Here is a 14,051-nt window from a genome sequence, read left to right as displayed (position 1 = left end):
TAGCAATTTTCCAAGTGTTTTAGAATAAGTTAACCTTTGAACGTGGTAGATAGGTGTGAAGTTTTGCTTCCTCTTCCGTGATTGTGCGGGTAGGACCGTCACTTGCACGTAGTATGATGGCTAAACTTTACCATTTGACCTGCGTGTAGGTTTTCCTCATCTTTTGAGGATAAGTTAACCTTTGAACGTGGTAGATAGGTGTGAAGTTTTGCTTCCTCTTCCGTGATTGTGCGGGTAGGACCGTCACTTGCACGTAGTAGGATGGCTAAACTTTACCATCTGACCTGCGTGTAGGTTTTCCTCATCTTTTGAGGATAAGTTAACCTTTGAACGTGGTAGATAGGTGTGAAGTTTTGCTTCCTCTTCCGTGATTGTGCGGGTAGGACCGTCACTTGCACGTAGTAGGATGGCTAAACTTTACCATCTGACCTGCGTGTAGGTTTTCCTCATCCGTTGTTAGAAATAGTCTTGAACCGTTCGACGCGCGTCTGTCAATAGGTTAGTGTTCAGTTCCCTTTTTCATGATTCATGCGGATAGACCGGCACTTTCATTTAATGGGAGGACTGAACTTTTCCCCTTCGACTGACCTGCGTGAAGGTTTGTCGTTTTTTGGGTTTATGCGGGTTTTGCCGCCTTCCCCACGCAACGACTTTCCACGTATTTATGCGGTGAAAACCGGCATATTCGTGTTGAATAAATTAACCGTTCGACGCGCGGTTGTCAATAGGTTAGTGTTCAGTTCCCTTTTTCATGATTCATGCGGATAGACCGGCACTTTCATTTAATGGGAGGACTGAACTTTTCCCCTTCGACTGTCCTGCGTGAAGGTTTGTCGTTTTTTGGTTTTATGCGTGTTTTTCCGCCTTCCCCACGCAACGACTTTCCACGTATTTATGCGGTGAAAACCGGCATATCCGTGTTGATAGTTCATAAAAAATTTAAAATCATCAGCGTCAATGTTTTAAGGAGAATCGTTTCCATTAGAAGTGGCTCTTGGCCTTTTCTTTACAAATTTGGAATTGATTTACATGCAAACTGTGTAAATGAGCTCCCTTCCATGTTGTTGGGATGGGAGTGCCATCGAGCCGATACGCACCTGGTTCGGGATCTCGTTCTTTACGCAGCATGTAGTCTCCACATTGAAGCTGGAATTTTATTCATGTTTTCCCCAGCTGGGGTTCTACACGCATCAGCCTGCTCAGCGTTCATTGCGCCACGAGGTGCGCGAGCGTCCCATCTCTGACGAATGCTTCGACCATGTCTTTCACGTCTATGCATTCTTCGGTGTTGTGGCCTTTTGTCCTGTGAAAGTCACAGTACTTGCTCCGATCAGCATTGTGGCGATGTCGGATTATTTGAGGCTTTGGCCATGGGAGCTCCTCGGTGGCGAATATCTCGGTGACGCTTTTGGTGAGCGGCGTCCATCTGGAGTTCTTGTTGGACTGTACGTTATCCCTTCCGCCTAACCGATGCTGCAAGCCGGATGAGGTGTCAAAGTTTACCCTTGACTGCCAAATGCCTAGCTTCCGCTTTTTGTTTAATCGGGCGGTAAGGACGTTCTCTTCCCTTGTTTTCTGGGTGTAGAGGTTTGTGCTCTGTGGGAGATCTCTACCCAGTTGCTTTTCCGTTTTCGCAAAGCGCTTAGCTGCTGTCATGATGGCATACCATGTGGATGGCATGCCATCTTTACCCGTTAAGGTGCGGATGAGCTCTGGGTCGTTCGCACCCTGGATAAAGGCAGCGCGAACAAGATCTTCGCTGATATTACCCAGACTTAGCTTCTTCGAGTTGAAGCGAGTGATGAAGTCCAGCAAAGATTCATCTTTTTCTCGAATGCACTTGAGGATTGTCCATTGCTCCTCGGTATACTTTCTTTGCTGGCTGAAGTGTTGGCTAAACTTCTGTTGGAAGTCAGCCCAGTCGTAGATGTGGTTGACCGGTAGACGATCGAACCACGCTCTAGCTGCCCCGACCAGCGTCATTTGGAACATGTAACACCATGTAGGTTCCGTCCAACTACTGACGGTTGCCCCCGCTATGAACCTGTTCAAATGATCGTCTGGATCAGATATACCATCATATGTGCCTATGCTGGACATTTGTTTAGCACTTTTTGGGGCGATTGCTTCCGCAATGTCCCTTGCAAATTTGGACGTTCCCGCATTTGCAACGTTTGGTCTGAATGTTTTGGAGAAGTCTCGTGGACTTCCACCTGTGCTTTTTGGTTTGAAGGCTTGTCCAAAATGCCTTCTCGGTTGGGAATCCGTTTCCTTACGCTTCCCTTTTGCCCTATGGCGAGGGTTCGCGTCGGAGTCGGACTCCTCCGAGTCATCCAAGTAATCTTCGAATTCGTCAGCCTGTTGGACGTTGCGCAAGCGTTCGTCCAACTCGGCTTGGAATTCCCTCTGACGTGCCTCCGCCCATGCCTTAACTTCATCGAGTGTTTGGCGGGGGAGTCTTGTTCGTTTCTCTAACTGGGTATCGGTGAATCCCAGTAAGCGATTATTTACTGCACTTGCCCCAGCTTGGGTAGCTGGGGTAGTGTTCGTAAAGTTTACTTCACTTGCCCCGGCTTGGGTAGCCGGGGTAGTGTTTGTAAAAACTGTGTTGCCGGTATTCCCCCCAGTAGCTGGGGTTGTGGTTACCGGAATTTCTTTAACCATCTTGGAAGTTTGAAAAAACTGGAGAAGAATAAAGTTCTAGCTTTATGTATTAATACATATATATTAATACATATATATGTATTAATATATGTGTGAATCATCTGTTGCAAATTCTTTATGTTCAAATACGTTACGTGTCACTCAAAGTACAAGGTTAATTTCCGGACTTGTTATGTGCTAGAAGTTAACGGCAGAATATTTAACGTGACCTAATTCTTGCGTCAATTGATATGATCAGAAGAAAGAGACACAAGAACTAGGTCACAATCAACACGATAGTTTGTTAATATGTTCATCATATTCTTAAGTACAAACTACATTGACTAACTAACTAATTAACTAAGCGTAACGCATAGCCGTTTCCAAGAATAGTTAAAAAAAAGTTGGGGGCCGAAGCTGGAATTTTTTTTTACCTTAAATAAAAAAGTTTTTTTTGTTGGATTTTAAACAAATCAATTTTTAAATGGACTAATTTGGTTATGATATGAGTTGTAAAAAAAATTGTTTAAAAAAACAGGATTTAATGAGTTGAGTAATTGGATCTAAACATTAAAAATACATTTTTTTTCATAAAAAATTATAAAAGAAAATTTTCTTTTTTCTTTTTAAATTTTCGGGTCTATCGGGGTGTTGGGCCAGTGTCAGCCGACCAACCTGCCCTCCTTGAGAGTCGGCCTTGCCGTAAATCTGTAATGACCAATTATGACTGCTAACATAATTAACCCCTCAACTATTAGAAAGTACAAACAAGTCCCTGTACTTTTGACACGTAACAAAATATGGCTGGCTTATGTAATGATTCTGATTTTTGTTTCCTTGTATATGAATCAGATTAGATTATCAACATGGGAAAAAACATTGACAAGTTAAAACATCAGGTTGAAAGGGTTCAACAAAGAATGAAGTGGGATGAACATAGAGAGTGTCTCCTACTACGCGTGCAAAAGTGGGCGGCGGGTGCCAAAGCTAAAATATCCGATGCCACAACCTTTATTAACGCTAAACAAGACGCAATGTGCTTCAACTTACGTTATGGTAACAAGACGTCACGAAAAACTGATTCTCTTAAAGAGCATAGATACGATGGCAACGTTTTTGAAACTAGTGCCTCATGTCCTTATCAAAGGAAGGACCTTGAAAATTTCGATACCCAGAAGTCTACTTTGAAGGAAGTCTTTCAAGTGTTAGAAGACGACGACACACAAATAGTTGGACTCGTTGGTCTAGCAGGTGCAGGTAAAACTACGCTTGCGAGTGAGGTTGCTATGGAAATGAGCAACCGGTTTGCAAAGATTGTGTTTATAACACTCTCACCAAGTGTTGATGTTAAAATGATACGAGAAAAGGTTCGAGTTGTTACAAGTCTAATACTTCAAAAAAAGAAGGTTTTGATCATTCTAGACGACGTTTCAGAGAAACTGGACCTACAGGATTTGGGCATTCCGTGTGGGAGTAGGTACACGAATTGCAAGATTTTGCTTACGTCTAGAAACATGGACGTGTGTGTCGCCATGGGCGCTACCAAGACTATTTTGGTAAAACCCTTGACAGAAAACGAAGCATGGCTCGTTTTTCAGCACGCACTTGGTGACATTCATATGAACAATAGATTGAAAGAAGTTACATTTAATATTATCAAAGAATGTCCTGGATTACCACGCTTTGTTGAAACGTTAGGAACGGCTTTGAGAAGAAACCTGCTAAGTTTTTGGGAGACACCGCTTTGTGAACCAAAAGCTCCAACCGCTGGGATGTCAGTTAGTTCAAGGTTATGAAGTTGCAGTTGGTACCGTCCATATGTCTCAGAGGAATGATATGAATATCAGCAACTTATGTCTTGCCATATAATTTTTTTTTGTTGATCTTGATATATTAGAATGGTATTTCTTTAATTATGGTGTTACATACTTACATATTTTCTTTACTTCTTCTACAACTTTATAAGGTACTAAATTTTTATGGATTGCAAACTCGTGAAACAATTGAAAAGAATAGTACAATAAGTATTTTATAAAATCGTAAAATACTTGATCGAGACGACGTTTATTTCAATTCTTCATTCGATTTAGAGTAAATCCAATAAAACTAAAACGATATTCATCATCATCATCGTACTCATTGTATCCCACCAATAGCAAATCTATGGTAGAGTCTGAGGAGGGTAAGATGTAGACGGTCTTATCTCTACCCTTTAGGAATAGAGAGGCTGCTTCCGGTGAGACCCCCGACTCGATAGTAGTTTTGCATCAAGCCTTGGACATAAGGCACATAACAACCATCAGGACACCGTCGATGGGTGCATGTACCCTTATTTTTCGGCTATCAACGCCACCACATGATACCTTATTATCCTTCCGTCACTTTTAACATTATTTTCACGAGATTTGTAAAATAACGTCAAAATTAGTGCACTTTCACTTCTGCCCACCCGAGGGTTCACACATATATACATTATATGTGTGCACCGCAAGCAGAGCGACGGTACTAAAATGATATTGATGACATTAAAATCACTCTCGCGTGTCTTTGTACTTTCTTGAGTTACTAAACCTTATATACATAGAAAAATCAAGTTATAAGAAATAAGAGTAGGAGAAGATCAAATGAGAGTGTTGAACTCGTTATGAACTTACTTTACTTAATTAAAATTTATTTAACTTTGTTAAAATCAAGCCAAACCAACCCAACAAAGTCGGCTCAGTTTAAAACCAGGTCGAGCTTGAGCTCAAACTTTCAGAAGGCAGCTCGGTTTAAAACCGAGCGGAGCCCAAGCTCACACTAGCTCGGCTCCACTCATGAGAAACTCTTGTGGACTTGTGGTATATCATTCTATCTTGATAATTCCAATTACTGTGAAATTGACATATCAATACAATTATTTGAATATATTCAAAATTAACTAATACAAAATCTCTAATGAATTGACATCAAAACTATCAGGAATTCAAAGCATGATTCATTTCATAATATAATATTCATAGTAACATTTCCAACATATAACATTCCAAAACTACAAAAGAATAATTATTCCGAATCGTAAATACTGTATCGATCTCATCCCTATAAAGACGAAACAAACGCATTCGATCTCTTATTCCTCACTGACACACCTCCATCACTATTCAAAACACCATCACAGTCCATCCCACACCCGCACCGCGGACAAAGCTCAAAATTATCAATCGGAAACCCGGCCGAAGCAATCCCAACCGAAAACCCTAGCTCGTCATCCGTTACACAAACCTCAACAATATTAAGCCAAAACAAAAACACCTTCACACTAACTCCAGTCAAATTTGTTAACCTACCTTTCGAAATAACACCTGCAATTACTTTATACAATGAATACTTTCTAGTTTCTACATCGAAACAAAAGGTAAACGGGCAACAAATTGCGCCGCTGGCCTTTTTATACAACAAAACTAAAACTAGGCCTGTAAACAAACCGACTAATCGAACATATATTTGTATTTACGTTGATTCGGGTAAAAAATAAACATGTTCGTGTTAATTCGTTAAAAATCTAAACGAACAACTCGCGAACGTAAACAAACATATATAAAAAAACTTAAGCGAAGACAACGAGACATAAATGAACAAAAACGAAAAACTACAGAATATCAAATGCATATATCATCCAAAAAAACACATCTAAAATTACATTTTTTAAATTATTTTAAAAAGTAAGTAAATAGTTAATGAGTTAAACGAATGAACATGAACGAACTTAAATGAATTAATGAAACATGTGTTCTAATAAACTGTCCCAAGTCTGTTTGTTTATTAAATAAACGAACTTCATGTCTTCGCTGAATGTCATAGTTAATGAGTTAAACGAATGGACATAAACGAACTTAAGTAACCTAATGAAACACATGTTCTAAGAAACTGTTCAAGTCTTCGCTGAATGTTCGGCTAGTTTACATGCCTAACTAATACCAATCATAGGGCCGTAAATGAACCAAACGTTCAGCGAACAATTCGTGAACCGTTCGGCGGGAAGTTCGTTTAATAAACGAACAAACATGAACAAGAAATTCCGTTCGGTTTTTTAAACGAACTTAACGTCTTCGCTGAATGTCATACTTAATGAGTCAAATGGAACGGACATAAACAGACATAAACGAACTTAAATGAACTAAAGAAACATGTGTTCTATTCTAATAACTTGTTTATTTAGGGGGTGTTTGGCCTAGCTTTTTTAACAAAGCTTATAACCTTTTTAGCTTTTTTTCACAAAATAAGCTTAACTTGGTGTTTGGTTTAGCCTTTTAAGCTTATGCTTATTAGCTTATATAAGCTAATTTGAATAAACTTATTTGAAGATAGTTTTTAGCTTATTTGAAGAAGCTTATTGGTGTAAGTTACTCATTTGCTGGCAAATGGAGCAAATGATGGTGGATTAATTATTATTTAAGCAACTTATTACTATAACAAGTTAAAAAATGGTGGATTTAACAACCTATTAACACGCATAAAAGAGCTTATCAACTTGTAGAATATAAGCTAATCCAAATATAGCTTATCAAATAATAGCTACTTTTTAAAATATAAGCATAAGCCAAAAAAAGCCAAGCCAAACACCCCCTCAATAAAAAAACGTCATTGTTCGCTAAACGTTCGGTTCGTTTACACGTCTACCTAATACCAAATGTTTTAAAAATTACCTGCAATTGTGGATTTGTATTTCAACTCATACGTGCCTTCCAACGAGAAGCTACAAGTTCCATTAAAAAACGCTTTGAATCGTCCGGTGGATTCGTCCAGTTCGTATCCGGTAACGCCGATCGGGAGTATGCCTTTTGGGAAGCCGTACGATTGGATGACGTCATAGGCGGTGATCGGTGATGAGATTGATGGTGGTGAGAGTATGAGGATTGAGAGAGTGAGGATGATGACGGTGGTGGTGACTGGTGACATTGTTAATTTGGTGATTTAGGGTGTTAATTTGGGGTTAACGGATTTAACAGTCTGTTGATGGATCTGATTATTGGTGGTTAATTATCCTGACAAAAGTTGGGATACGAGATTGTTCAATAGGTCGGTTATGTTTGGAATTGGATAAGGACTTGGTGATTGGTGACATATAATAATAACTAGGATTTTACCTCGCGTTTTGCGTGGGGGCTTTGCATCGGGCGGGTCGGTAAAATCCGGGTGATGGTAAAACTTAAACGTTGTCGGTTTCGGGCGTTGAGAAGGTAAGTCGATGCGAATTCGGCTGGTTTCCTTATGCTACCGGAACTAAAACAAAATTGGCATTCGGTCGGTTTTCGTTACCGTGGTACTAGAACTAAAACAAGACGTGGTGGCAATACGCGAATTTGATCGATTTTCTTCACGCTCGTTACGGTACCAGAACTAAAACAAAATCAAAATTGGTGTCCGGTCGGTTTTCATTACGTTTGTTATGGTACCGGAACTAAAAACAAAAAAAAACGTGATGGCGTCAAAACCCGAGCCTTGTCAGTCCCGGACGCTGACACGGTGAGTTTATACGAATTCAGTCGGTTTCCGTCATGTAAAAAAACTGACGTTCGATCGGTTTTCGTTACGTCCGTTATGCTACCAATACTAAAAATGAAAATCGAAATGGTGTGGACAAGTTTGAGGTCGTCACTTGGCCCAATAAGGGCTTAGCGAAACCAAATTTCTCTTTTACTATATATAACGTTTAGTACACGGGTTAATAACCTGATTATTAATAAATTAAAAAAAAAATAGTTACATGACCTAATGGTTTGGTGTCATGTGGACCAATTAATGGTTTGTGGTACCAAGTTTCTTCTTTACTGTTGAAGATAGATAATAACAATATTTTTTAAATGGTAAGGTAAGTATGATAGTCACATATAAATATAAAGTTATTGTGTGTACTACAGTACTAGTCGAGTCGATCATAACTAGTTAAGAACTTAAGATAGCTTTACTACAGGCATAATTTAGACTGGTTTTATACTGTTTTGAGTTTTAGCTATAGGCATACATATGGGATGAATGTACTTGAATTTTATCTTTTAAAATTTATCGTGAGTTATGAGGTAATAGTAAATAAATAAGTAAACTTAGTAAACAAGTAAAATTGCTAAATATTAACCGAATTTTATTTTAATTTTATTGAAGTGGTCAACTGACAAGCTCTTTCGAATCACAAACTTGACTGTTTGACATGTAATCTTGGACACATTTACATCTTATTTTATAATAATTTCATAATTTGACATTGTTGCTTAACCTTGTGTCGGAATGACTTTCACCACCTTGCAAGAACACTCTAAATGTTTTTTCAAAGTCGTGTTTGACCTCAACCTAAAAAAACCACACAATTTTTGCATCAAGCTTTGTAAGGACCATGTGACAGTCCAACTGAGCCAAAGAAACCGGCTATATAGTCGTCATACAACTGCTAGTCTCGAAAAACAGCTATAATCATATCTTACATTTGTTTCAACCAGTTCTACAAACCGATTCTTGACTAATCGGTTCCAAAACTGGTCACGGGAAAAAATAGTAAAACAGATATTAAACCGCCGGGTTAGTGTGGAACCCAACCGGTTACATAACTGGATCGGAGTTGTGCTTAAAATCGAAAATCGGTTCTGGTTCCGGTTCAAGACAGGTTACGTTTAGCATTAAAACAAATTTCGGCCCAGCCCGGCCCATTTAACAAACCCTCTTTCCCAATCTCATCAATCATCCTAACACCGATCAAGCTAGTCTCCGATCCAAACCTCTGGACCATCACCGGTCAAACCAGAAGCTAACCGATCAAACCAATGGCTCGCTCGTTCTCAAACGCCAAACGCCTCTCATCTTTTTTCGTTATCTCCAAGTAATCTCACCTAATTTCATTTCACCGTTAATTACATATATAAAATACATATAGTTAGATCTGTATATATCATCTTCTATAACTGTTCAATACCTGTTATAATATTATAATACGACACCGTTTTTCAGGCGCGTAATTTGACCTAATTTCATTTCACTTCATCGTTAATTACATATAACAGTTGCTTATAGTTAGATCTGAATATATCATCTTCTATAGCTGTTTAATGTTATAATACGACACCGTTTTTCAGCCGCATCACACGCCGGTGAAGTGGCTGTTAGTTTGAGCTAATTTAGTTTCATATAATCGTTAATTGTATATAACGATTACATGTAGTTAGATCTGAATATATCATTATCGATAACTGTTTATAGTTATAATACGACACCATTTTCCAGGCGCGTAGTTTGAGCTAATTTCGTTTCATGTTATTGTTAATTACATGTAACAGTTGCTTGTAGTTAGATCTGAGTATATCATTATCGATAACTGTTCAATAACTGTTTTTTAAGTAATTAGATCTAAATTTGTTTCAATTCACTGTTAACTGCATGTAATGAAATCATATAGTTAGATATGAATGGTATTATCTTCGATAGTTGTTCGACGTTAAATTTTGTCACCGTTTTTAGGCGCGGACTCGCCGCCACACCACTGTTAGTTTGATCTAAATTCGTTTCATATCATCGTTAATTACTTAATTGCATTTAGTTTGATCTGCATTTGTTCTCTTTGATAACCGTATAATCGTATATTTTGACTTAAAATCGTTATATCATTGTTAATTACATGTAGCAAATGCTTATAGTTAGATCTGAATTTGTTAATCTTTGATAATTGTATAAACGTTATGTATCAACAACGTTTTTCAGGCGTGGACTCGCCGCTGCACCACACGGCGGCACAGTGGTTGCTGGAGCTGCAACTACGAAGAGTGGAAGCGAAGAATTAAGGAAACTGACACCTAGAGTTTCAGAATTTCAATCGAATCAGATTCACTCGTTCTCTTCTCAAAGCAATCGGTACCTAGGGTTTCAGAGCTCGCAGATCTACTCGATTTTATCTCGTTCCAGTAGGTTCTCAACCGCTGCAACTCAAGCTGTTCCGCCAACTAGTCATGCTCGTCCGTTATCGCCTCATTTATCAATCTATAAGCCGCAGTCGAACTCGATGTACTCGATTTTCAGTAGAATCGCTGCTTCTGCTATATCCGGTGTCGCTTTGTTGTATTACTTTCTCTACATGAAAACAGGCTTAATTTGCTTCACCTACAACAGTTTCTACCAGATCTTCTACGGACTTTCTGGATTCACCGACTTGATTTGCTATACCTCAGTTCCTCTGCTTCTCCTTCATGTCATCCATACAATCAAGCACTAAACCGTAATGGAAGAGTTCGATGATTTAATAGCAGGATTTTAGTGCTTGTTTTTGGTTTAATAAGTATATGCAGACTTTATGTACCTTTTGTGTTCTTTGTTTGTTGAATAAGTGTATGCTATGCTTGTTTGATGCAAGGGATGATGTCTATATAGCAAAGTTAATTGTTCTTATGGCACACAGATTCGTTCTACATGTTTCTTGATTTTGTGTGATGTTATGAGACTCGAAGTTCGGGATTCTGGAGTTGATCAAATGCCAGGTTAGCGTTCTAAATTATTTTGCTAATAGTTGCAGTTTTATAGTTGCATTAGTGATTAGTGTAATTGCATTCTTTAGAACCTGATAGGCATATAAATGTACGTGTATATTTATGCCCCGTATGTACTTGTCATACTCTTATTGATTTGTTATGTATATAGGCGTATAAATACACGTGTATACAGGGGCATAGAGTGAATTCACATGTATACATATAGAGGGCGGTATACATGCGCATAGATTTAAAATGCACATGCATACATGCTTGAGGGGGTGTTATATGGGTGTATAGAGGGGGTTATATATGCATACTGGTCTATAGAGATTGGTATAACGTGCGTTGATTATTTGGTTTATAGTGATGAGTACACAAACAAATTTCAGGTATCCAGTTAGTGTTTTAGAATGTAAAAAGCCTGTCTCACTTTAAGAAAATGAAGTAAATACATGAAAATAAAATAAAAATGTGAGAAACTAGACACTTCTGCATATAAAGAAGGAAATAGGTGTTTTTTATATAATTCAAGACATTTTTTTGTCGATAAGTGAACATAGAGTAGGTACTTCTTGATGTAGTCACTTGTGTATGTACACGAGCGTATAGAGTTAATATACACATGTATACAAGTTATAGAGGGTGGTATATGGGCGTGTAGAGGGGTTTATATATGTATACTGGTCTATAGGGATTGGTATATGAGCGTCGATTATTTGGAGTACCTACTTTATGTTCATGTATGTATACACCAAAAAAATGGTTACTTTTGTGTTTTGTTTATTTATTTTTTTATAATTTGTACAGCTCAATTAGCCAGTTTAGTTCCAGTTAAATGATCTCTAGGTTCCTGCATTATTTTAAGCAGGTCGACATGTTTAAGACATGTTAAAATTTGTGTCTTACCAGGTTAGTTATCGTGTTCGTGTTTGGAAAAAATGTCACGATTAGTTATCCTGTCGTGTTCGTGTTTAGTTAACAAGTCATCGTGTCGTGTCCGACATGTTATGACAGCTCTAGTTTTTAGTCACTTTTGGTTAAAATCAAACACATGCTAGGTTTTATCGTCTGTATCTATATTTTTGTTAGGGCTTGTGACTGTCTAAATTGAACTGTCGGTTTGGTCCTAAACGGAGTTAGCACTATATGGGCGTATAGGGTTAGCACTAACTTTAGTTTAAAAGGACTGATTTATGATTATAGTAGGCATATAGTTTTCTTTTTGAATGGTGAACACACAACAGACTTTTATAAATTCTACTTTTCAAATCCACCAATTGTTTGCTTTGGGAGCTTGAACAGTTGAACCCCATACCAATTTTGTGTAGATAAACCGGTGTTACTAGGCCAAGAGCCATCGGCTATAAATAACTATAGTTAAAACAGTTGGTTTCGAGTTTAAAGCTTGTTAAATTGGCAAACCGTTAAAATTGTTAAATTTAATCATTGTCCTACGATTTATGTTTGATAATTGTGATCATCCTGTTTAAATCGTGTTCCAACTTTTTTTTTCTCTTCAAATCCGTTATCATAGTATTATCGTACAAGTACACTACTATATACTTGTGGCCTTGTGCTATTATTAATAATATGATAAAGTATAGTTTTTGGTTTTGAAAGGACTATTACTAGTCTACTAGGAACACTAATTTGAATGTACAACTTATAACAATTAAAAATATTATATTATTATAATACATGGAATCATTTTTTTTCGAACTATGAATATTTATAAACGAACCAACGCCAACAACAAACCAAAAACCAACAAGCTACCTCCACAGCTCGGAGCGAAGCCCCCAAAAAAAAAACTAAATACATAAAGATAAAATTACACCAATTCGACCAATCTATCGATCTAAACTTAGACCTATTCTTGAACCAAAGGAAACCGAGCGCCTTTATATCTTCAATAATCTCTTCCACTTTAATCTCCTTACCTTCGAATATCTTTTCATTTCTCGCTTTCCATAATCTCCAACAAGCTATTATGATAATCCCATAAAATGCTTCTTTCCTATTACTCCGAGCTTAACGGTCTTATGAAGCTCGATTAAATCTCTAATTGAGAATCAATAAATAGGACTATAGAAGGGATTATACACCATCTACCTATATGTTCCCACACCACCACCGCCACCAAACAATCACACAAGTAGTGAATCTTGTTTGTGATCATCGGTTTTTTTTATAAGAGATGGAACACATGGAATGCTAAAAATTTAATGTTTTGGCAATCACAAGTTTTTCCATAGTTGCATAGTATAGGCATATAAAGTAATTAAGAACAAAAGAAACGAGTAAGATTTTATATCATATACCAAGCCACATATTCCAACTATTGAACCTAAAACATTGTTACAACTATATAGTTCTTATATGATCAACTATTAAATAGTGCATTTCAGTAGTCCGATTGCTTCCAATGTGATTTCATAATCAACGAACCATGTTTTGATGCCATGCAGGTCGTTTTTGTTTTTTCCCAAAGATATCTTTATTTTTTTTGACTTGTTTATCTCCGGCTTATCTTCCTTTAATGTTATTTTTGTTTTTTCTGTTATTTTTATTTGCTTCACAAGTTCACATATCTTTCTATACTCGGGATCCAAGAAAAAATATCAATAAGCTTAATCCACTTTTGAGACAATTCCCCACATTCTTCATCAGCCGGGAAGACAGAGACATGCGATCACAGCCAGATACTTGTTGTTTACACTACAATAAATTAACAAGTAATTATTTAAAGTTTAACCAAGTCAAAAAACTAAAAAATAATAAAAAAATTGACTTCCTTTCATCCGGTGAGTTCTTGAGAACGAAGCTAGGTTTATCCAAACCTGTTGAATTGTATTCACATAACATATAATAAACTTAAGCTAACAACATAATATGTTAATTATAGTGTGCACAGCT

General features: G+C 37.5%; 2 protein-coding genes across 2 annotated transcripts; one reads left to right on the top strand and one right to left on the bottom strand.

The window, feature by feature from the left end:
• Window positions 1-3,509: 3,509 nt before the first annotated feature.
• LOC143610012 (disease resistance protein UNI-like) lies at window positions 3,510-4,439 on the top strand. Its single transcript, XM_077084612.1, has one exon. It carries the CDS (start codon window positions 3,510-3,512, stop codon window positions 4,437-4,439), a length of 930 nt encoding a protein of 309 aa, XP_076940727.1.
• Window positions 4,440-5,483: 1,044 nt separating this feature from the next.
• On the bottom strand, window positions 5,484-7,690 carry LOC143610018 (uncharacterized protein At5g01610-like). Its single transcript, XM_077084615.1, has 2 exons — window positions 7,332-7,690; window positions 5,484-5,987 (listed from the first exon to the last, which is right to left on the bottom strand). Exons 1-2 carry the CDS (start codon window positions 7,582-7,584, stop codon window positions 5,725-5,727), a joined length of 516 nt encoding a protein of 171 aa, XP_076940730.1. The 5' UTR covers window positions 7,585-7,690; the 3' UTR covers window positions 5,484-5,724.
• Window positions 7,691-14,051: the final 6,361 nt, after the last annotated feature.

The sequence above is a fragment of the Bidens hawaiensis genome, unplaced genomic scaffold (assembly GCF_021521415.1).
Source record: "Bidens hawaiensis isolate Kalapana, Puna unplaced genomic scaffold, B.hawaiensis_p1.1 tig00023535_1, whole genome shotgun sequence".
Classification (NCBI taxonomy): Eukaryota; Viridiplantae; Streptophyta; class Magnoliopsida; order Asterales; family Asteraceae; genus Bidens; species Bidens hawaiensis.
This window is presented reverse-complemented; position numbering and strand designations above follow the sequence as displayed.

Coding starts and splice junctions, on each gene's coding strand:
- LOC143610012 (XM_077084612.1), top strand. CDS start 3,510: ATGGGAAAAAACATTGACAAGTTAAAACATCAGGTTGAAAGGGTTCAA.
- LOC143610018 (XM_077084615.1), bottom strand. CDS start 7,584: ATGTCACCAGTCACCACCACCGTCATCATCCTCACTCTCTCAATCCTC. Junction 5,988..7,331: donor ATACAAATCCACAATTGCAG/GTAATTTTTAAA, acceptor AAGTAATTGCAG/GTGTTATTTCGAAAGGTAGG.